This window comes from Cetorhinus maximus, chromosome 17 (assembly GCF_964194155.1).
Source record: "Cetorhinus maximus chromosome 17, sCetMax3.hap1.1, whole genome shotgun sequence".
In the NCBI taxonomy this organism is placed as follows: Eukaryota; Metazoa; Chordata; class Chondrichthyes; order Lamniformes; family Cetorhinidae; genus Cetorhinus; species Cetorhinus maximus.
The window spans coordinates 37553424-37579078 of NC_135895.1; the positions used below are offsets into that span (position 1 = coordinate 37553424).

At 40.6% G+C, this 25655-nt stretch overlaps 1 protein-coding gene across 5 annotated transcripts in view; it reads right to left on the minus strand.

Annotated features, from left to right (window-relative positions):
- The window catches only part of LOC144692324 (uncharacterized), a 134357-nt gene that overhangs the window by 47061 nt on the left and 61641 nt on the right, over positions 1 to 25655 (minus strand). The window contains exon 1 of one of the 5 annotated variants that reach the window (XM_078561022.1): positions 18320 to 18512. The exons of the other annotated variants lie outside the window; for them this stretch is intronic. Within the exon in view, the coding sequence (XP_078417148.1) occupies positions 18320 to 18386 (67 nt within the window). The 5' untranslated portion in view covers positions 18387 to 18512. Of the gene's footprint in view, positions 1 to 18319; positions 18513 to 25655 lie in introns of those variants that run through there. 5 annotated transcript variants of the gene reach the window in all.

Sequence of the window (25655 nt, forward strand, 5' to 3'; positions counted from 1 at the left end):
TTAAAAACCAATGCATTAACTATCTCCCTAGCTTCTTCATTTAAGACCCGAAGATGAAGTCCATCAGGACCTGGGGACTTAGCATCCAGCACGCAGCTCCAACAATTTGCTCAGTGCCACTTCCCTGGTGATTATACTTTTCTTGAGTTCCTGTCTCCCTTCCATTTCCTGATTCACAGCTATTTCTGGGATGGTATTTGTATCCTCTTTCATGCGCAGGGAGCAATGTTCATTTATTTTTAGTTGCTACCCTTCAGATCAGGACAAGGAAGAGAAGCACAGCTGCCAATTTGTGAACTATGATAATGAAGACAAGGAAGATTATAAAAAGAGAGAAATGCTATCAGAGGTCAAGCCTACCAATGGAGTTCCTGTACAGGCCTTTTGGCCTGTTCACTATCTGGAGGAGCTGTAAAGAAAGCTGAACACTGGAATCACCAGCAAACAGCTTCATTCATTCCTGACTTTACAATAGAAGGATGGTCATTTTGCAGAGAGAGAAAAAAAAATCACAAGTGCAGACCTATAATCATACCATTTTGTGATATAGATCATTCTGAGCAATATCCCTCAAGAAAGACTGAAGCTTTCAACAAAATGTTAGTAATAAGCACTGTCTTAATGGATTAGCTATGCTTCCATAAGCAGAAGGTTCTTGCACACAACCTTCAATTTGAGGCTGTTAAATAATTCAGATCTTTAGTATTGCATGATATCTTCACTATCTTTTCTGGACAGATTAACCAAAACATTAAATCAAAATTTAGGAAGAGGAAACTCAATTCATGACCTAAAGCAAAACAAAATGGGCTTGAAATGGTATTTAATTGCATGGTGCTGACATCCCCAAAACAAAATCTTTAACTGAGGCAAATTACTATAATCCACTTGCATGGTGTGCAGTTGTAACAATTCACAGTGCAGCTGCCTAGTGCTTCTATGATCAAACTGCTGCCAACCCTGAACAAATTTAAAAGCTTCTTTTCCCAGGGGTTTTCCCATGATGGCCTCAAAACTGCACATTTTAAGAAGAGCAACATACAACACACACACACACGTTTTAAGATAAAAATGCTTCCTGGTTTAAAAAAATATATAATTTATGCATAATAGATGGCTTGACGTATGTTGCAACATAAATTAAGTTAGAACTTAGCAAGTTTCCCTGTTCTGAGGTCTGGTGTATTTTAACTTCAATTATTTCAAGAATGGTTCCTTCTGGCAAGACACTGGGAGAGAAAATAGCCAACTTTGCTAATATCCTCATTGTTTGTCACGCCCATTTACCCATCTAAATGTAGGAGAATGCAGAAGGATATAACTAGGTAAAAGAGTGTGGCAGCTATTTAAGAAAGCTTGCCAATAGTAAGCAAATGGAAACTAGTACATCTTGTGGGGTAGAAAACAATGAGAATATGACATAAGTGACAAAACTCTCAACGGAGAAGTCTAGTTGTACAAGAAAACGATACTTAAAGCAACATTACAAGCAGAAAGTTAACTGGGCTAACCATATAAAAGCACTTCAGAGGCCGAGTTTTCTGCAATCAATGATTCGCTTCCTAACTCCCCAAAGCCTTTACATTCACCAACAAGCACAAGTCAAGAGTGTGATGGAATACTCTCCACTGCCCTGCATGAGTGCAGCTCCAACACAAGAGGTTTGACACCGTCCAGGACAAAGCAGCCCACTTGATCAGGAACTCATCCTCCCCTTACACATTCATCCCTCCACCACTGGCACACCGTGGCTGCAATGGGGGCAGGGATTAATCAAGGTCAGTCAGCATGGTTTTGTTAAGGGGAGGTCATGTCTGACCAATTTGATTGAATTTTTCGAAGAGGTGACCAGGTGTGTACTTGAGGGCAATGCATTTGACATAGCCTACTTGGACTTCAGCAAAACTTTTGATAAAGGTCTTGCATGGGAGACTGATAACGAAGGTAAGAGCCCATGGAGTCCAAGGCAATCTAGCAAATTGGATCCAGAATTGGTGGAGTGGCAGGAAGCAGAGGGCGATGGTTTTTGTGACTGGATGCCTGCGTCCAGTGGGGTTCCACAGGGACCAGTGTTGGGTCCCTTGCTGTTTGTGGTATATATAAACGATTTAGACTTGATCGTAGGAGGGTTGCTCAGTAAGTTCACAGATGACACGAAAATTGGTGGGGTGGGAAATAGTGAGGAGGATAGCCTTAGATTACAGGAGGATATAGTCGAGCTGGTCAGATGGGCTGATCAGAGGCAAATGGAACTTAATCTGCATAAGTGTGAGGTGATGCACTTGGGCAGAACAAACAAGGCACAGGAATACACGATGAATGGTAGGATCCTGGGAAGTACCGAGGATCAGAGGGGCCGTGGTACGCATGTCCACCGGTCCCTTAAGGTAGTGGGACAAGTAGGTAAGGTGGTTAAGGCGGCATATGGGATACTTGCCTTTATTAGCCGATGCATAAAGAGCAGGGAGGTTATGCTGGAACTGTATAAAACACTGATAAGGCCACAGCTAGAGTATTGCATGCAGTTCTGGAATCCACATTATAGGAAGGATGTGATTGCACTAGAGAGTGCGCAGAGGAGATTTACCAGGATGTTGCCTGGGCTGGAGAGTTTTAGTTATGAGGAGAGATTGGATAGGCTGGGGTTATTTTCCTTGGAGCAGAGGAGATTGAGGGGGGGGGAACATGATTTGAGGTGTATAAAATTATGAGGGGCATAGATAGTGTATACAGGTAGGAACTTTTCCCCTTGGTGAAGGGATCAATAACCAGGGGGCATAGATTTAAGGTAAGAGGCAGGAGATTTAGAGGGGATGTGAGGAAGAATTTTTTCACCCAGAGGGTGGTGGGAATCTGGAACTCTCTGCCTGAAAGGGGTGGTAGAGGCAGAAACTCTCAACATTTAAGAAGTATTTGGATGTGCACTTGCAATGCCATGGCATACAAGGCTATGCGCCTAGTGTTGGAAAATGGGATTAGAATAGTCAGGTACTTGTTTGACTGGCACGGACTCGAAAGGCTGAAGGGCCTTTTTCTGTGCTGTAGACCTCTGTGTACGATACACAATGCACTGCACTAACATGCCAAGGTTTCTTCAATAGCACAACTTGAACAATGACCTCCTCCCTAGAAGGAAAGGGCAGCGGACACATGGGAACATTTCAATCCTGAATGATTGACTCCTTATCCTGGAGCTGTACCCAGTGTTTGTTTCTCCTGGCTGGAGATCAAAGCTTTCAGTGTCAACCTTGTCATACTCCTTCAGAATCTTCAAAGCAGAATGGTGCAGATGCTGGAAATCTGAAATAAAAAAAGGTGCTGGAAATACTCAGGTCAGGCAGCATTGTGTGTTTCTCTTCCGAATCATGTTTATTTCAATAAAATCACCTCTCATTCTTTTAAACTCCAGAGTATAGCCTCTCAAAGAGACCTATGGAACAAGTTGGCAACTCATGTGGTGAATGTTGATTCAATGGTATTTCTTCAAAGAAGAGCAGGAGCTTTTTCTGTGGTGAACAGATTATCTCATACAAACGGTAGGTATCCTATAATACGTGCTCATGCGATCTCCTGGATGAGGTTTGATCACCTAAAGCGATCGTAGAGGAAATTTTCAGATTTTCTTTTCCCAATTGGCATTGATTTTTAATCTGCCTTTTCATTTCTCCAAGAGATTACATGGCTCAGGACAAATGGGAAGTGTCTGCCTTAGGCTAGATGAACCAGTGAGACTTTTGTTGTCTGTTATTTTCAAATCTTCAATTTAGTGTCCCAATTACAGGACCAAAAAGGAGTCTGTTCAAAAATTGCAGGCAACACCACAAAATTAACCATCCAACCCCACATCTAAAAAGGAAGATTTTGCTCTTAAAGAGTCAAACCAGAATCTCTAACTTTTATTTCACTCACGCTACATGTTATTCTGGAGAGATTTTTCCCAAATCAAAGATGTCCCAGTGTAAAAATCAAGACAACTCAAAAAAAATATAAATGTATAATTGCACTGTTGACCAGACATTACAGTATCAAGTTTACATAAAAGCACAGGAACCACTGTAAATGGGGTCAGCTTAGATTATGTTGTCAGTTGGCTCTTACCCAGATTAGTTGCCAATTTGCTAAATGTCACTTAAGGCTGACATTATGTAGGTAAATACACTTGGAAGTTCCGCCAAAACATTTGGCAATTTGCTCTGCATTCTAGAGACTTCAAACTTGTTCAGTGCAGGAGGAAAGAAAATCCAGTTTCTGCTTCAATGTTTTAGAGTAAAACTTCAGAAAAATCTTTTTAAAAAACGCATGGCTGAAATCTAATATCACTAAAATGTGAAATAAGTCAACATTAATCCAAATTAATTCAAAGATGCTCGTTGGTGTGACATGAAGGCCCTAGATATCGATTATCGCACCTGGGAACACCAGCCGACGGAGGAAAGTGGCGATATCTTTCAAACCCACAACCGTTGCCATCCATGTGCATGTGTTTTTAAACGTCCGATACTGCTCACTCTCTCAATCCATGTTGAGCTGTGCAGAAGCATGGAACAAATCCAACTTAAGTGAATATCTTGGATCCTGCTAACTCTGCAAACAAATCTTTGGGAGGTCAGTAATGAATACTGCTCATCGTCCAATGCTGGTTGCTTGAGACTTTGTAGGTTTGAAATCGGACTTGAGCACTGCTATAATTTGGATTGTCCAATTACTATGGTTACTTTTCACTAGCATGATTTCTTTCTAGCTTCTTTACGTCCTCTTCAACCTGGGTTGAGAGCAGAGGAAACCAAGTATTATTCATTTTTAACAGGATGTGGGTGTCGTTGGCTAGGCAGCATTTATTACTCATCCCTAATTGCCCTGAAAAAGGTGGTGAGCTGCCTTCTTGAAACGCTGCAGTCCCTGTGGTGTAGGTACACCTACAGTGCTGTTCGGAGGGAGTTCCAGGATTTTGACTTAGTGACAGTGAAAGAACGGCGATATATTTCCAAGTCAGGATGGCGAATGGCTTGGAGGGGAGTGTCCAGGTGGTGGTGTTCCTGTGTGTTTGCTGCCCTCGTCTTTCTGGATGATAGCGGTTGTGGGCTTGGAAGGTGCTGTCTAAGGAGCCTTGGCGAATTCCTGCAGTGTGTCTTGTAGATCGTACACACTGCTGCCACTGTGTGTGGTGGTGGAGGGAGAGAGTGAATGTTTGTGGATGGGGTGCCAATCAAGCAGGCTGCTTTGTCCTGGATGGTGTCAAGCTACTGAGTGTTGTTGGAGCTGCACTCATCCAGGCAAATGGAGAGTATTCCATCACACTCCTGACCTGTGCCTTGTAGATGGCAGTCAGGCTTTGGGAACTCAGGAGCTGAGTTTACTTGCCACAGGATTCCTAGCCTTTGACCTGCTCTTGTAGCCACAGTATTTATGTGGCTAGTTCAGCTCAGCTTCTGGTCAATGGTAACCCCCAGAATGTTGATAGTGGGAGATTCAGTGATGGTAATGCCATTGAATGTCCAGGGGCAATGGTTAGATGGTCTTTTGTTGGAGATGGTCATTGCCTGACACTTGTGTGGCATGAATGTTACTTGCCACTTGTCAGCCCAAGCTTGGATATTGTCCAGGTTTTGCTGCATTTGGACATGGACTGCTTCAGTATCTGAGGAGTTGTGAATGTTGCTGATGCTGAACATTTCACTGATGATAGCACGCTTCCCCACTTCTGACCTTATGATGGAAAGAAGGTCCATATGACTTTTCTTCAGAGCTACTTTTATGGAAAATAATTCTAGCGAAAAATGTAGCACCCATTCAATAATTAATTAAGTTTCTTGGTCATCTCAATTAGGAAAACATGTTTCCATTCGCAAAGTCGGGGTTTGCCCATTAACATTAGTTTGTTGACATATCTTAATACAATGGCTAACTTGAGGAATTTGCCCTTGCACTCCATTCATCCACACATTTCTAACACCTCACCAGAGTAGGCTTTCAACTGAACTGTGCTCTCCATTAGAAATACATCATTGAATGAGTTCCCATACATGTCTCTACTCATAATGGAGCTATCTGCAGCCGTATTGATGCGCATGGTGATGCACTGTTCATTTACCAACATCTTTGTACAAAAATGTGTCATTTAAGTGACTGCTTGTGGCATAAATACTGTACAGCCCTAGATCCTCTTCGCTTGGGCGCTCTGGATTCACTTCAAGATTGTGAACTCCAACTTGTGCTGCATTGCTATTTTCCATTGCCACTGGAATGAGTTCTCTTTCCTGTTTTGGCCTTCATTCAGTAAGCAGTTGCAATATGGCCTTTTTTTGACAATTAATGCATTTGGCATTTATGTACTGACATGCCTGTGCTGTGTGGTTCTCAATACAACCATAAGTTACTAAACCATTGTCACCAGCACCCGTCTTCCCACATTAGGCTTGGCAGAAGCCTTCTGGCTGTGGACAGAAGCTGTATTAGCCACCTGCTTAGGATAAAATTTCCGAGCATTCTCTGATGCCATCTCCATGGAAAGAGAACGATCATATACACACTAGTTTAAATGTGAGATGTGTGTGTTTAGTAGCTTTATCCACCAATTCACACACAGATTATGCATTATGAGGCAGATTTAAGAATGTGCCAAAGTTGCAATCAAATGATAATTCGTTAAACTAAGTTAAACTAACTGTTTCACTGCATTTTTGATTTCTGGTTCAAAATTTGTAGCTTTGTGATCTCCAGTGGCTTCCTCCAACTTGGTGATGGTTGTTTTGAATGGCACATAGTTTGCCTTGTTGGGAACAAGGTTTGTTAGAGTGCTGTTCACTTCTGGATCAATTTCCATTAGCAAAACTTTTTCTTGCATTCACGAATTTCCTTATTTTGAGTCTTAGCTTCTTCACTTTCCAAATGTTATTAGCTCTGAAAAACATGTCCATTCTTTCAATATATGAATTGAATGGTTCAAGACCTCAGGTTCCAATCTTTCCGATGTGTCCCGCAGACGATCTACATTGCCTTGTTTCCAAGTTCAACACTGATACAGTAAAACCTTCACTGCAGCTGTCTGTAACAGTGGTACAGAGTCTTATGCATGCATACTGTAGGTGCAGGCAGGCGAGATTCAACACTAGTATCCACAATAAAACATTTCAATAAATCAATTTATGTAGAACAAATTCATGTAAAACCACCTTCTCCAGTGGTTGAAAATGTCCTGTGACAATCCAAAGAAAGAACTATCACTTGGATCCCATCCTCATCACTCATGAGTTCACGGGAGAGTTTATTGCAATATTGCATACTATGCATATGCTGACATTTTATCATATTAGTATAAAATTAATACATTACAGTCAGAGTAGATTTTAAGGATCATCTACATATGAACAAGCATCAGGAGTAGGCCATTCATCCCCTCGAGCCTGCTCCGCCATTTAATAAGATCATAGCTGATCTGATAGTCACCTGAAATCCGCATCCCTTGCCTACCAAGAATCTATCCACTCCTGCCTTAAAAATATTCAAAGACTCTGCTTCCAGCACCTTTTCAGGAAGAGAGTTCCAAAGACTCATGCCCCTCAAGTGAAAAAATTTCACCTCATGTTTTAAATGGGTGACCCCTTATTTTTAAACAGTGACCCCTAGTTCTAGATTTTTCCACAAGAGGAAACATCGTCTCCATATCCACCCTGTCAAGATCCCCCAGGATCTTATCTGTTTCAATCAAGTCACCTCTTACTCTTCTAAACTGCAGTGGATACAAGCCTAGCCTGTCCAACCTTTCCTCATAAGACAACCCACTCATTCCAGGTATTAGTCTGGTAAACCTTTTCTGAACCGCTTCCAATGCAGTTACATCCTCCCTTAAATAAGGTGACCAATACCATACACAGTGCTCCAGATGTGGACTCGCTAGTGCCCTGTATAACAGAAGCATAACCTCTCTTAAACCTTAAATCTTAAAATGAGGAAAAAGGTGAAATGTTTTAGGACATCATTTTCTCCTTCCCTGGAAACAAACACACAAACCAACATACCCAACATCGTTACAAAATTAAATTTGCCATTTTTAGAGGTAAAAATTCCTAGTTATTTGAGTTACAATCAAAAGTTGGTATATTTTTGAGTATTGTAACTCATTTTTTCCTTTTGATAGGACATGAGAAACGTGCCTGCAAATCCCCCTATTGCAAGTTCCCAATCTCAATCAAGATGCTTTGGGGAAGTCAAACACTTCCCACCTGGAATGAAAAAAAAAGGGAGTCTTATTGTTAGCTGTTCTCCCAACTGTAGGGTGCTATTGGCCTAGGAGTAGATCACCATCCCACCCCTCTGAACAGGGCTGTCTCAGTGGCTTGAGGATAGAGGGAAACAAAAGTAAAAATTTAGATTCATTTTAGTTTGGAATATTTCATGTTTTTCTTTGCAGTCCCAAATGATCAGTTAAAATACAAGTGAAATTATTAATGGTCTTAACTGCTTTGAAAATGAGTTTTATTTGCAATATTTATCAAGACATGCTAATTTGCTTATTTCAATAGTGTACCAGTGTATATCAGTTAGCTCAATACAGTAGTTCTATTCTAATAATTTAGTTTCTGACAGAGTATTTGTTTTCATTTCTTTAGCTCAAAAGTCACAAATGGGTGAAGGAACATTTTTTCAGTTGCTTAGATTGCACTTAAGTTTAGGCCATTGATATATAATGATATACAGTGACACGCAAATTCTCACTTAAGTTGTGGTTCCGTTCCCAAAAAACACAATTTTGGGTGAAATGACTAAATGAATCATGGGTTCCCATAGGAATCGATGTTAAAGCCAGAGTTAGGTTCCTTCAGACATTTCTCGCCCAGAGAAAACAATGTACAAGTTGAAACACTGCAGCTGGAATATCATGCAAAATAAATCTGAATAATAACTAAATATAACAGAAACACTACAAATTCATATTGGATAATACTAAATCACCCAAAAGCCCTAGCATAGCTTCTGTGTCTCATCTACAGCACTCCTGAAACTCAGCTATCATTCTCCTTTCCCTCCCTTCCCTTTCCCAAGCCTAAGAACCCCTTCTTAACAGCTTAAAGGGGCCAAGCCCCTGATCTGGGGGTGCCGCAGATGGAGTGGGGGATGGGGGTGTTGGCGGTGCTGATGGAACTGGGAGGACTGCCATTGGAACCGGGTAGGGTACTATAGATGAAGCTCCTTTCACACCACCCTCCTGGGTTACTCAGTTCATCACCCAATCAGCAGCCTGCAACTTCCCGTCCCTGTCCTGCTCCTGGATCTCTGCCCTTGCTCTCTCTCCACAGCTTCAGTCTCTGGTGTCTGTGGCAGTGGCTCCTGCATCAGAACATGACAGTGGATGGCCCAGAGTGCAGCGCGGAAGGGGCAGGGCCAGAGTGCAGACAACATAAAACCAAAAATGGCGTCACAAATTGGAAAAAGGTCCTAAAGAATAAACAACGTTAAAATGAAGTGACTAAGTGGGAACTTATAGTGAGGACTTACTGAACAATTTTTTTGTTATTCTATGATGTTTTACATTTAAACTGATGTCCATGAGCCAACTTATTATGGCAGGTCAATTAATATTGATGTAGCATATTGAATTGTACCAAAATTGTCATATCTTTCTGTACAATTATAAACTGATCCAAAAATATGCACATAAAGGTTACATTCTTTGATCTATTTTAAAAGCAGACTTTATTTGAAATGTTATCAGTGCACTTACTGGAAAAAATGCAGTGAACAGTAAAGCTTCACGTAGAGACATGCCCCTTAGGCTATAACAACTGTTTCAGCCCAGAAATTGCTGATTAACCATAGGCGTGACTATGGTGATAATTTATGGTAAAATGTACTTCATATGGCTATTTGCTAAAACATCTACTACCAGTGACTAAGTAAAGCACTCATGATGTAAAAAACTCACACGCTACTTTTCTTACCAGCAAATGAAAAAAATCCAAAGGAGGGCATTAGGATTATGATCCCAGTGGAGACCAAACCAAAAGAACCAAATGACCCCAACGAAAAACCAATGGTCAAAATTTCAGATTTTATAGCTCCTCCTTTAACAATCAAACCAAAATTAACTAAACATGAATTAATAGATAATACAATATTGATTGTGAATTTATAAATTTCACATTAAATAGCAGATATAATTGATTTAGCTGGGCAGTCCACTCAGCATATATGGCACCAACTTCAGCCAGTCATTCAATCTTAAAAAGACTTAATCACTGATTCTCATCCTATAGCAGTTCCTAATCAACCCAAGTTTCATAGGTACAATCTTCAACAAAATGGCGCAGTTCTCCAGAACAACCTCAGTTCTGTTCGCAACAGTCTTGATGGCTTGGATCCATCAGTGTTACTTTTATCTGGACCCTCAGTGAAAGCTTGTGCATTGTATGGCCGAGTCTGATCAGCTCCTGGATCCAGCTCTCGTTTTCTTCAACCTGCCTGCAATGGACCACTAGGTGATGAGTGCTCAGGTGGCTGTGCCCTTTTCTGGTTTCAACCAGTTTCAGTTTCCCTTTCAGTTAGGGTCTGACTCAAAAATACAAGCTTTGAAACCAGGGTCAGTGCAACAGAATATTTGACAAGTCATCTGCTCAGACAACAGCTCACATGTGCTTCCCCCACTGGTTCTGCAAACCTCTGATTCCATAGCAAGGTCACATGCCCAAAGGTGGTGTCTAAAGCATTGGATACCGTCATTGTACACAATGTATTGATTAGGTTTGTGGGAAGTAGATATAGGAGGGGGAGAAGGGGAAAATTATAAAAACCCCCTTGACCTTTGCCTTCACTCAATACTTTAAGGTCTCATTCAGCACAATGAGTAGTTTTGCTGCAAATGAGATAAAGTTCAATGAAAAATATGTTTAAAAAAAAAGCAAGTCAGTTCTCTTGACGGCTGTGAGCAGCTAATATATGCAGCCCAGGAAAGCTATGGTGGATTGACGATACAAATGGGCATCCCTGAGCTATAAAGAGGTCTGCACTCTTGACCGCTGTCCAGCGATCCGTGGCAAATTTAAGTTTGTGGAGGTCAAGTGGAAACATAGCCACTTGATGTCGAGGCTCATGTGAATAGTGGACATTTGAACAAGGTACAGGGACAGTTGGCATCAAGAGAGACACAAAACTTCACTCCAATTGGATGATAACTTTGAATAATACAAGTCAAAAATGTTTGCTTGGATTTCCCCCTTTGGCAATGCTAAATGCTCCAATCACGTCTTAGTTTCCCCCCTTATGCTAGAGGAATTCCAAATGCCAATTATTTTCTAGCTTTCTGTGGACTTCTTTTGTGGAAATGAATGATTGAAAAAAAGCTTCCCTCCCTGGTGCTGTACAAGTAAATTGCTACAGACTGAAAACACTACAGCAGTCAAATTACATACCTAGTCCCAAAATTCTCTAATATGATTCGCCAAATAAATATTTAACAATCCAATGTACCTGGTGTACTTATAGCTTGTAAATATGAAGTGCAACTTTAATGGTCAAGTCTACATTAAATTTTCAAATGCAGTTTTACAGCAAATGCTTTGGTTGGAACCTTGGAACATGTTACAACTTTGCTTCTGCAGCCATTGCCAAATACAAAAATAGACAGAAAGTACTTAACACATTTCAGTACTCTCAGATCATAAGCCAGAACTTCTGTTTTAGTGCAGCATGAATGGTATATAAATTCCATTCCTGAAAACCTTATTAAAATGTGCAAATTAGATTAAAGAACAGACTTTATCATGTAATTCAAGAGCTAAGCCCTACTTTATAAGATTAAGGATAGGCCAATTATGTAAAAAAGAACAAACTGAAAATAATTGCATGAATCAGCACCTTGGAAGGGATAACAACAAAAAGCTAAAAGCTACTGCGGATGCTGGAAATCCAAAACAAAAACAGAATTACCTGGAAAAACTCAGCAGGTCTGGCAGCATCGGTGGAGAAGAAATCAGTTAACGTTTCGAGTCTTCATGACCCTTCGGCAGAACTGCCAGTTCTGCCGAAGGGTCATGAAGACTCGAAACGTTAACTGATTTCTTCTCCACCGATGCTGCCAGACCTGCTGAGTTTTTCCAGGTAATTCTGTTTTTGTTTTACCTTGGAAGGGAAATGGACTGTACATAAAGGATCAATTTAATATGCAAATTCAGCTGGTTGCAAATAATATCAATTCAATTATTTAAAATATTCTGCATAGGTAAACACCATGGAATCACCATATATTTGTAAGGAGTACAATATGAAGAGACAATTACATTGTAATACATGTCTAGGAGCACCAAACTCAAATTATGTCAATTCACAAAGAATCAAAGAAAGCAACACTTAGGATGTCACTACAGAAACCAATATAAAATTTTATTTTGATTGAAATAAAAGTGCAATTCAATTTTAAAGTAAATACTTGTGTCTTCATCTGACTTTTCTGAAGCATTGGGGAGTTACGCATTTTTAGGCTATTGAGTCGCTGAATGCCATCATTTGTGCCTCCAGATTTGAGGGGTCCAAAATACTTCCATAGATACTTTTAAAAAAAAAAACAGGATCTCCAGCTCTGCGCTCCTTTGCCTTAGATTATTGCGGTCCTCCATTGACCTAAAAGGCCAAATAAACCAAATTGTGTGTGTGAGACACTACCATCATGCTAAATGGGATAGATTCCAAATAGATCTAGCACCTCAAAATTGGGCATCCATGAAGCGTTATGGGTCACCAGCAGAATTGTATTCCAACACAAGCTGTAACTTCATGGCTCAGCATATCCCTTACTCCACCATTACCATCAAGGCAGGGGACCAACCCTGGATCAATGAGTGTAGGAGTGTATGCCAGGAGGAGCATCAGGTGTACCCAAAAATGAGGTGCCAACCTGGTAAAGCTACAACACAGGATGACATGCAAGTTAAGTGGAGGAAGTAGCATTCTATTGATAGATCTGAGCAATCCCACAGCCAAACAGATCAGATGAAAGCTCTGAAGTTCTGCTATATTCAGTTATGAAATGATGGACTATTAAACAACTAACTGGAGAAGGCAGAAGGCTCTCCATCCTCAAAGATGGCACAGTCCTGCACATCAGAGCAAAAGACTAGGCTGAAGCATTTGAAACCATTTTCAGCCAGAAATGCTGAGTGAACGATCCATCTTGGCCTCCTCCCAAGATTCCCACCATCAGATGCTAAACTTTAGCCAATTTGATTAACTCTACGTGATAAGCAAATGGCGGAGGGCCAGCAACAGCTATGGGCCCAGCTGTAATGCTGAAGACTTGTGCTTCAGAACTAGCCGCACCACTAACCAAGCTGTTTCAATACAGCTACAACAGTGATATTCACCCGATAATGTGGAAAATTCAGCAGGTATATCCTGTCCACAAAAAGAAAAAGGACAAATCCAATCTGGCCAAATACCAGCACAACAGTCTATTCTCAAAGTGATGGAAGGTTTCCTCGATAGTGCTATCAAGAAACACTTACTTAGCAATAATAAACGATGCTTAGCTTGGGTTCCACCAAGGGCACTCGGCTCCAGGCCTAATTACAGCCTTGGTCTAAACATGGACAAAGGAGCTCAATTATTGAGGTGTTCTTGACATAAAGGCAAATAACCCTAATTTAATGACTGGAAGTCAGGAGGAAATTGTCCATTGGTTGGAGTCATTCCTTGCGTAAAGGAAGGTGATAGTGGCTGTTGAAGCCAATCATTCAGCTTCAGGATATTGATGTAGGAGTTCCTCAGAGTAGTGTTTTAAGCCCAACCACCTTCAGCTGCTTCATCAATAACCTTCACTCTGTAAGGTCACAAGTGGGAATGTTGGGCATTTGGTTTCATTCGTAACTCCTCAGATACTGAAGCAGCATGTTGCCACACACATTGTGGTAGACTCTTCGTTGTTCGAGTCCAAATTAGGCCACTCAAGCCCTAGAAAACAGGGAGTAGCCCCTTTCTCTACAAAAATTGCAAGTGGGGTTTTGATTTTTATATTTAAAATAGCCTCCTGCCTGCTGAGCACTCTTTGAAAGGTCCGCCTGAAAACTCAATTAAGCGGGTGTCCAACAATCCCACCAGATAATTCATCTTGCCTGTCTCCTTATTTACAGGCAAGGAATGGGTGTAGAAAATCCTCTCCACTCCTCCCAGGTGTGCTCAGGAACCTGTGGTTAAACTGCTAAGAAAAAGCACTTTATAAGTTATGCATGCAAAACCACAGACACTCATCCCAGTGCTTTTAATTGTGGTTTTTGATCATTTTATTATTTATGTATGTCAACATGCATCAACTTTAGCAGAAGGGTGATATGTTAGGGCAATAGGTTGGAATCTACCACTCAGTATTCTATGCATCTTTGAGTGTCAGATCACAATCATATTGCTTTACAGAACGGCTACACTAGCATTGCACCTTTAAAGCAGCAAAATGTCCAAAACCATATCTTAGTTGGGGTCTAACCAAACAGAAAAGGCATTAACAAAGGCTGACAAATGCACTGCCTAAGAGGTTTTAATACTGAAAAAATGAAGCATGGTGGAGGTGTGAGGGTCCCAGGAAGAATGTCACACCATTGGTAGAGTGCACAGAAATGAGAAACATTTGTAGACTAGTGCTGTATGAAAAGTGAGAGCAGGAAAGTAGATAAGGTGTTACAGAGGGGGAAGGGCGTGAGGATTTGCAGGTAAGAACAAGGATTGTGACGTCCACAACAAGTGATGTATGACAAAGATAAAGAAACAGGTGAGTGGAGTCCTGTGCAAGTCAGCAAACTTCTGGATGTTCCACAGTCAATTTAGAGCAGAACCTGGGGAGTCTGGCATAGAAGGAATTGGAGTTAAGATACCTTTTTCTCATGAAAGGTCACAGACCTGAAACATGAATTCTGTTTCTCTCCCCAAAGATGCTGTCCTGACCTACGAGGACTCGCAGCATTTTGTTTTTATTTCAGATTTTGGGAATCCACAGTATTTTGCCTTTGTAAGACACAAGAGTCAGATGTAGAGATGAAAAGCCACGAATTGTTATTCCAGTAGTTGTCAGGTGAAACAGCAATGGAAATAGTAGGCAATATGTTGGAGATAGAAGTAGAAGGATTAGACTACGTAGAATTAAAGAAACTTTTCGCCCGATCAGTGTTAGTGTTTAACCTTCACAAGACCAGTAATCTTAATTACATGTGCCTGCCCTGTTCCTAAGCCCTTTATCTTTCACAACCAATATTTTGAATGTTGACATGATCTCAGCTTCAATCACTAATCCTGGTAGTGCAATCCGCTACAATCCACAGCCTCAACTTTGCAGAAAGGTTTGTCGGGAATCTTTTACATCAATTTCTTTTTGGTTTAGACTGCTCACTCAATCACTGGAAGCAGTCTGTTTCTATCTGCTTTGCTAATTTCCTCGTATGCTTTAAAAAAAATCAAAATATCACAATTGCCTTTTCTCTAACAAAAAGAGCCCCATATGAATATTTCTTCATATTTGTATTTCCTCATGCTGGGTTGCATTCTAGTGAATCTACACTGTAGTCTCAGAATTGCTTCAACATCCTTCCTGTACTGTGGAACACAAAACTGTACACAATACACAAATTGTAATCTTAAGGTTTTATAAAGATTAACCATTACATCTGGACTATATCTTATAACCACAAAAATCTTCCTTTTGAGCTATATACAACTCCAGCCAGTGGAGAGTTTTCATCTGATTTCCATTTGTTTCAATTTTACTAGAGGTCCCTGATCCCAAACTCAGTCAAATGCTGCCATGGTGCAAAAGGCAGTCGCTTATCTCACTTCTAGAATCCAGCCCTTTTGTCCATGTTTGAACCAAAGCTGTAATGAGACAGTAAGTCAAAAGGAAACAAAAATACCTGGAAAAACTCAGCAGGTCTGGCAGCATCTGCGGAGAGGAGCACAGTTAACGTTTCGAGTCCAAATAACCCTTTAACAGAACTAAGTAAAAATAGAAGAGAGGTGAAATATAAGCTGGTTTAAGGGGGAGTGGGACAAGTAGAGAGAGAAGAGCAATACTTCTTCAAGGTAGGCATTCCTTGAAGAGAAGTGGCAGTCAAGGATTTCCAGCATCTGCAGTTTTTTGCTTTTATCTTAGTGTTTAATTGACTGCCACTTCTCTTCAAGGCATGCCCACCTTGAAGAAGTATTGCTCTTCTCTCTCTACTTGTCCCACCACACCACCCCCCCCTCCCCTCCCTCCCTCCCCCTCACTGATGTGAGTAGGCTGACTGGGCAGTAATTAGCTAGAAACAAAAACAGAAATACTTGGAAAAACTCAGCAGGTCTGACAGTATCTGCGGAGAGGAACACAGTTAACGTTTCGAGTCCGTATAACTCTTCACCAGAACTCCTAGCTAGATTGGATTTGTCCTTGTTGTAGACCAGACATTGACATCTACCAAACAAAGTGGAAAATTGCCCAATGTTGTTGTTGTACTGGAACACAGTGCTGCAACATTATTAGAAAGCACTGTCCCAATATTAGAAGTACCACAATGGGATTGGATTGTTTATACTTAAACTCATGGTTTCATATTCATTTCTGCCTTGTTAAGCATTAGCTGCTCCCAGCCAAATCCCAAACAAGAGTACTACAGTTCCAAATACACAGATCACATCTAAATAACCAGTTTAAAACTAATCCTTTTAGCTTGGATTAGTCATTAAAAGTGTATTGTTGTGTTGGACTCTGGGTGTATTAATAGGTACATTATTCTCAGAATTCAAAGGTAAAAGCTTTATTTAAAATTTTTAAAAAGCTTGAAACACTACGATCTAGGGACAGGACAGTAAAATGCTACAACCGACAAAGCAGGAGCTATGATTTTCCCATTCCATTTTTACTATGCTTATACTAGGAGAACCTGTCAGTAATGGAATGACATTCCCACGTGACTGATTGTATCACTCTATACAAATACTGCAGTGCTTTCAAGGACACTGCACATAGAAGTCCTAAAAAGAATTCCAATATTTAACAAAAACAAACTCTTACATTTAGATAATCGTATATTTGTATGGTGAGAAATACTAAAAGTATTTTAAGAGTACTATTTATTAAACAAAAATTGCTTTGCTCAGTTCATAGACACACTTCAACATCAGATGGTTGTGGGTTCAAACACTACTCTTAAATCTCGAACACAATTTCAGCTGAAACGTCAGAGTTTACCAGCCAACATGCTTCCAACAATTACCATAAAAATCAAGTTTACCTGGTCACATAGTTCATTTGCTATTTCTAATACCTTGCTGGCTATAACTGTCTGTTTGCTCTGGCAGTGAATATTCTGAAAAGTGATCTGTGAAGCCCTTCAAAATTTCCTGCATTAAGAAGTTATTCGAGTTAAATTTAAATCTTTCCACTTAACTTTAAAACTATTAAGATTTTTACAGATTCTGCAAATTCAATGAAATCACCAATTGAGCCGATTTGAATTAAGAAAATTAAATGCTTAGAGAATAAAAGGCCACTACAGCATGAAAGAAGCCTGGCTCAGTATTTTATACTGGTGCCCATCCTTAAAAGCGTTCTTTAGATCATGATCCTGCCAAATCGAAAAAAAAACCAGCCAAATAGGCCCAATGATTAGGACATCGTCCTTCCCCAAAAAAGGGAAAAGTTTGCATGTGCAGTGCGAGTTCTCGCTCATATCCTACACTCCGAAATGGAAACAACTGATTATTATAGAACAGTGTGAGTTACAGAGTTCCAAAAGGTCATTTCTGGCCAATGGGAGGTCGCAATCACGTTCAACTTCCTAACCTATAAATTAAACACAATTTGGCCTTTAGCGAAGTCAGATTTCCAAACGCTAAAGCAATTGAGACATAAACGAAATTTAAAAAAAAGATTTCCGGAGTTCGACATAAATGTCTACACGTTACTCTGAATCATTGAACTCAATCCCCGCAAAACAAACTCCTTTAAAGTGTTACAGTTAAATAATTGCCAAAGGTGTGTACAATCAACTATTTCTATTTTACTGGGCAAAAAAAAATGTCGCTGATATATATTGCTAAGCCCTGCCAAAAACTGCGAAACCCGTTCCTTAAAAAGTGGCAATAACTGCCCATTAATTACAAGGAAAAAGCTAAAGGCTCGTTCACATTAATCTCGCGAAGTCAAACAGATTGAACCACCGTGTGCTAAATGAACCGAAGTCGACATCTGAAGATAATTACATTGTGAGAAGGTTAAGGAAAAAATACAAATACTTTATACATGCAATATGCAAATGACGAGTTTGCTCAAACAAATCCACCAATAAACATTAATAGCAACTGCTCCTACCAAGAGAAGGGCTGAGCACTGTAACAAAAAGACACAAACAAATCTTCCAGCGGTCTAACGTCTCCATCCTCACTACTGTTCCCAAAAGCTCGAACTGAATTCCCGACGAAAAGACTATAAATAACCTGTGAATGAGTCACACAGTGAGAGAAAAAGAGAAGGCGCTTGTCTGCCTCAGTCTCAACAGCGCCACGTGTTTCCACAGTGGGACTGAAATCAACACGCTCTGGAACACAGCGACACATACATAAACTCCGCCCCAAAAACAGTTTATTGGTCAAACCTGGAATCTAGAGCTAGAGTAGTTAAGGCTCTGGGATTGTACCTAAAATTGGAATTCAGTGCTGGAAATTCTATTGGAGAACTGTTGCATTTTACAAGACTTATTGCTCAAAGTGAATTGACCTTAATGTATGCAAAGAGGCTTGCAGTCGCAGATCTTGAATTTTAGTTTATGAATCATGAAATGCCTACTCATTTCATCATTTTCCGTGGGTCTTCTCATGACTGAAGAGTCTGTTGGGGGATCAGCTTAGACATCCACAGAACTGGCAGTTCATATTGTCATTGTTGCTGCTTGGGGGAACTACTGCAACTGTGTCACCTCTGGCCTTCCACTGGGCATCTCAGCTGTTGCTGGTTTGGCATAGATGGTCCTCAAAGAATGCTGAACCAAATTTCAGTGCTTGCCTCCACAAGGTCTGTAACACAGAAGTTTAAAAAACTCTTTTATGACAATTTGTGGAGAAATACAAACTAGCCTCTCCATTTCCTGATTTTATGAGAGGGTACAGTCTCCTGTTTATTCCATTTACTTTGATAATGGATTGTTTGAAATGTTAACATGCAATCTGACAAGGAATTCTAATCTTTCATTATGATTAGGTGTGCAATCAAATTTGGACATACACAAAGGAAGCCAGCAATTTCTAACAATTGCTTTATCTTGTGATGGAATCAATGGTCAAAGCTTCTATTTTTGAGAAAAACCCTAACTGAAAAGGGAAAGAGAAACCGGGAACTGAGAAAGGAAACTGACCCTACCTGTTTGTAAGGAAACTGGGGAATCTCGAACTGGTTGAAAGCATACAAAAGGACACAGAGCAATCAGAGCTCAGTTGATGATGAATCCAGTGGTGCAGTACAGGTAGGCTGAAAAAGACAAAGGTTAGATCCAGAATCTGAGAAAAAACAACAATATAGTTGCTGCAGTTGTTTCTGTTATTTGAAAATAATATTGGTGAATTTGTGCTATCCAGACCGAGTTGAGGAAATTCTGCAGATGCGTGCCAATTTTGCTGAAAACCGTGCCCATTGAACTCAGGGTGGTTGTGCACTGCTGTTAGCTGGGGATCCTAGGAGAAGAGGAGCTGAAATTCTTTGTAATTACATAGAGTTTTGAAGGATTTTGTGACTGAGTTTGGTGATTTATATGCTGGGTAGACTGCTGAGCCAATTTGTAAGATCTGCCTTAGTTGTATCTGTCATTTTATGTGTAATTTATAACTTATAATCAACCACAAATAGCTACAGTTCCAAAAAGTCATATTGGACTTGAAACGTTAACTCTGTTTCACTCTCCACAGATGCTGCCAGACCTGCTAAGTTTTTCCAGCACTTCCTGTTTTTATTTCAGAAGTAGTTAAGGTTTGTCCATTCTAGTGTAAGTGGATTTTTACGGTATGATAAGTCTTATTTACTGAACAACAACTTCTCTGGCACTAAAAATGAACTTTTACAACTGTGGAGCGTCACTCCTTCAGATTTTAATTATTATTGGAGATTTAAGAAAATATAAAATAGGTAAACAAATTTTTAATGCACATCCAGTGCAAATGTCCATAGAGTCTGTGGGCAAGTGTAAGTGTAATGAACAGCTGTTGCTGACCACCAACTCCAGGGGCAGAATTTTCTGCCTGTCGGGCAGGCAAGCCTGACCCAATCGCCGGCGGGCGGGGACCCGATTGCCGCCAGCGAAGCGGGCCGCACTACCATTTTATGTGGGCAGGCCAATTAAGACCCACCCAGCGTGACATCCGCCGGGAAACGCTATGCGCTCCCTGTGTGGGCGGGGGGGGAATCCATAAAAGCGAGAGTGCGCTCTTTTGTGCATGCGCATTTCCCTGAGGCTAAGTGCGGCCTCAGGAAGATCGCTTCAACTTTTAAAACTATTAAAAATTGAGAAAAGAAAAATCCCTTACAAGTCCCCTCATGTGACAATGTTGGGACATGTTCATAATTTACAGAATAACATTATTACAATTTTTAAAACCCTGCATGAAACCTCATCCCGCTGCTGGATGAGGTTTCATGTTTTCTCTATTTGCCGCCAGGGCTCCTGGCCTGCCCGCCAACCTTAAGGTTGGTCGGGCAGGTCCTTTAATTGGTTAAATGATCCTGTCAATGGCCTCATTTGGCCATTGACATGTTGGTGGGCCCACAACTGATTTTGCTGTGCCCCCGCCTTCCTGAAAATTTAAATGGGGTGGGGTGACGTCAGGGGTTCTGCCTGACGTCATCCCGCGTCATTTTATGCGTCAGCGAGCAGGCCCCGCCCCCTGCTTGCCGACGGCAAGATTCTGCTCCAGGTCACCAGCAGGTATTTTGCAGTCAGCAGCAAAGGCTTGGTGCTCACCATTGACCTTGAAGAAAGCTGCTCACAAAGATCAAGCAATCTCTGTGGCATGGATTTTACTTTTCTCAATGTTAATTCAAATTGCCATCAAGTCAAGGGGATCTCCAGGTGTCCAACAACACTGATGTCATGAAATATGATAGGGAGCCAATTGTTTGGATGCATTCTCACAAATAGCAAACCAGGAAGTAAAATGTGCTGATTATCCTTAATTTCTATAAATTTTACGGATGCTGAAATAAACATTGGGACATACACATTAGAAGCTGAAATATCACTAAGAAACTTCTTTAAAAAACTGGATTTTTCATCATAATGGAGAAATTTGACTTTGCATGAATATTAATTTTCCAGGGCCAGCAACATTGTCCAGCAGAATTTATGACTTACTACGTCTTTAAAAACCTCATTAACAAGGTGTAACTTTTTCAAGGGATTTGAACAGCATTATTACAACATAAAGGGAGAAGTTCTCAGCAGTTTAGTGATTTTTATCGCTTGTCATCTGTGGGACTTTAACAGCACACCCTGTGGAGGAGCAGGGAATTACTGACAGTAACTTCTGGTTTTCTAGGTTTAACTGTGCACGTGCAGATGCCAGAGGTTTCACAGAAAATGATAGTTTTACCATACTTACAGCCACAAAATGCCACCATATTTGTCCTTAAAGAGAGGTTACTCAAGAACAGCACAGTTTTGCTTGTTCTTTTAGATTTCTGTAGAACCACAAAAACCTCCAAGCCCAGTCCTATCCAATCCTCGCTTCTTACCACCCCACAAGAATCTGCTTTCCCTCACGCTCTGCTCCAAGAGGTCCTACCTGTCAGTTGGCTTCATGCACCAATATCAACAAACTGCAGTGAAGGACTCATTTGGCATCTGCAAATCTCTGGCAAAATTTAAATGAGACCAAAATCTAAATGTCTTGGACTGCCTGATTGTAATCTTGGGTGCTCTGGAAGCACTGCTGAAATCTATAGTAGTACCTATTCTCTGCTGTATTATTTAGGGTAGCCCAAATCTCCCCATTAACCATAAATTACAGTGGATGGCTTGCTGGAGATCCCTCGGGTACCTGCAAACAAACGTGCTGAAACAACTACGTATAAGCTAGATTACTTAATCAGACTTATTTATCAATAAAAGTGAACATCAAAGCAAAGAGGGCAGCTGGAGACTGAATGGCACAGTATTGATTCAGTGGAACTCAAATCAATCCAACAAAGCTTAAGTACCTTTTCCAGGAGCCATATCATACCATAGATTCTCAACACAATTCCTTACGGTGGCTTATGTGAGGTGGTTGCTCATGGAGTTCCTTTGCTGTATTTTTCATAAAGGTGATGTAGATAGAGATCTGAAGACCACAAGAAGGGTTAGAAGGATTTATCTTTCTTTGAAGAACAATCAGGAAATCAAGCCATTGATAGATTTTACAAAGATTGTTCGAAGATTGTTATGATCTTGGTAGAGACCAGTAACTTTTTTTTAAGTAGAAGAAATCTGAAATCCCAGTTATTTACTAAAAGAATAAAACCACAAGATTCCATGGTTTCAAACAGAAGAATTTTTACCATACATGAGTCAAACAAAACAAACACTAAATACTGTCTTAGTTAATCACCTATTCTCTAAAACCCAAACTCAACATTAGTGAAACATGAATTAACAGGCAAATTGCAGTTGATTACAAACTATAATTTACTCATTAAATGGCAGATACGACTAAGATAGATCTTACGAAGTGGCTCAGCAGTCTCCTCAGCATATAGATCATCAAACTCAATCACAAAGTCCTTCAAAATCTATGTTCCTTAGGAAGAATTTCAGCTCCTCTTCTCCTATGATGTAGCCTGATCCCCAGCCGACCACAGCGCAAAACCATCCCGAGTACCAGGGGTATGATCTTCACCAAAAATGGCACACATCTGCAAAAGCTCCTTAACTCAAACTGGATGGCACAAATCCACCAATGTTATTTTCAAGTAACAGAAACAGCTGCAGCAGCTATATTGTTGCTTTTTCTCAGGTTCTGATCTAGTCTTTGTCTTTTTCAGCTTGGCTGTACTGCACCACTGGACTCATTACCAGCTGAACTCTGATGGGTCTGTGTCCTTTTATATGCTTTCAACCAGTTCCAGATTCCCCAGAAGTTTTGGTTTCCGATCCCAGCTTCAGTCTTAGTTTCCTTAGAAACTGGTAGGGTCAGTTTCCTTTCTCAGTTCCCGGTTTCTATTTCCCTTTTCAATTAGGATCTTTCTCAAAAAATACAAACTTTGACCATTGATTCCATCACAAGATAAAGCAATTGTTAGAAATTGCTGGCTTCCTTTGTGTATGTACAAGTTTGATTGCACACCTGATCATAATGAAAAATTAGAATTCCTTGTCAGATTGCATGTTAACATTTCAAATAATCCATTATCAAAGTAAATGGAGTAAACAGGAAAGACTGTTCCCTCTTATAAAACCAGGAAATGGAGAGGCTAGTTTGTGTTTCCCCGCAACCTATCATAAAAAAGAGCATCATAAACTTCTGCATTGCAGACCACCTCTCTTGGGAAAACACTGCAGCTGACTGGCCCTTTTGGAGGCAGGCATTGAAATTTGGTTCAGTGTGCTTTGAAGACCATCTATGCCAAGGTTGCAACAGCTGACGTGTCCAGAGCAAGGCCAGCGGCGACACAGTTGCAGAAGTTCCCCCAAGCACCAACAACGACAACATGAACTGCCAGTTCTGTGGACATCCATGCCAATCTCACATAGGACTTTTCAGTCATGAGGAAACCCACTTAAAATAATGTAATCATTCAGTATTTCATGATTTTTAAACTAATGTTCAAACATCTGTGACAGCAAGCACACATTCAGGTCAATTCACTTTGAACATAACAGACTTGTAAAATCCAACAGCTCTCCACCAGAAATTCCAGCACTGAATTCCAGCTTTGGGTACAATTCCAGAGTCTTAACTACTCTACTTACTTTTTCTGGTCTGTTTTGTGGTATTTAGTGGATACAGAAAATTCACGCATGCATGTGTTTCAATGGTGAGTTTCTGGATTGGATACCAGTACAGCATAGCTTCTGGAAGAGCAGGGTAACACAAATACCAACTTAAATAAAAGCAAAATACTGCAGATGCTGGAAATCTGAAACAAAAACAAAAATTGCTGGAAAAACTCAGCAGGTCTGACAGCATCTGTGGAGAGAAAGACAGAGTTAACATTTTGAGTCCGTATGACTCTTCTTCAGAACTGTTCTGAAGAAGAATCATATGGACTTGAAAAGTTAACAAATACCAGCTTCCTGATTTTGGCCATTAACTGTGCAGGTGTATTCACAGCAAGTTGCTGTCCGATTTGTACTTCATAATGGAAAGCGCTGTTGGCCTCACCTTTACTTTTACTCCAAAATCCAGGCAACTGAATTTTTTATCTTTGTTACAATACGGCAGGTGGTAATTGCCGGACTGACCAAATCCTGAGGGAAACTTGGTCAAGCTATCACAACGATTTTGCAATTTGTATTTATTATGAGAAGGTATGTGTACTGAAGTCAGAATGTAGATTCCACTACCACTTTTGGAAATTTTAAATATTAAATTAAAATATTTATTAACAAAAGAAAAGAAAACTTGCACACACAAGATTACAGTTACACATTTAAATTTAGTCTCATAACATTTCCCAGAAGATTTTGACTTAGCTAGACTCAATAATAAACACTCCTTTTCCAGGCAACATTTCTTATAGATTCTTAATCTTTACAATATAATCCAGTAATATTACCACAAGGCACCCACTGTTGCTATGGGGGGGGGGTGGGGGGTGGTGTTATTTCACAGGCTTCTCTCTCCTTCTAACTCAGCAGCAGAAATCCAAGGTTTGTGACAAAACCTTGCTTTCTGGAACAAACAAACACTTCTCTGGGGTGGCTAGAGGCTGCTTACTTCACATGTTTGTCCTCACACAGCACACTCTTCGAGATATCACATGGCCACACACCTCATGCAGCTTTCAATCTTTCCTTAAATGTTTTTTCTCTTTCATCTTTAAACCCTTTGTTCTTAACTTGCTTTGTAAGTTACCTTTCCCAGAATATAAAAATCTTTCATGTTGTCTTTATGGCCACTACTTTCAGCAGTCATGGGTTTGGAAGGTGCTGTGTAAGGAGCCTTGGTGAGTTCCTGCAGTGCATTTTGTAGATGGTACACATTGCTGCCATTTTTAAAGCTGCCATACCCACTCTAGCTACAAAGGATCAGCTGTTCTTGGTGGTCCAGTCTATAAAGCTTCCTCTGCATTTTTTCACCACTTTTAACCATTCCCCTTTTTCCCAGACACTGGCTGGTTCCCACCCTGCACTTGCCAGCAGTGGGACTGGCTCGGCAATTTTACCACAGGCAGCCTCCTAATTGGCTGGCAGTTCTGATGCCTCAACAGCACCACCAAAGAGGTGATCACTGCTGGGGCAGGCTGGAGACCTTAAGGCTTGGAGCGGTAAGTGAAAATAATGAAAAATTCAAAGTGCCAAGGGTCAAAGGGGAGACCCTTCTGGGAAGATCTTTGGAGCCATGGAGGCTGCCTTCCCTTCGCCCGAGTTTCTCTTTGGGCCATCAAGTGTTTAGCTTCACTGACCTCCCAGGCAGTCACAGGGAGGTTGCCTCTATTAAGCTGGCAGCCTCCCCATGTGGCAGGG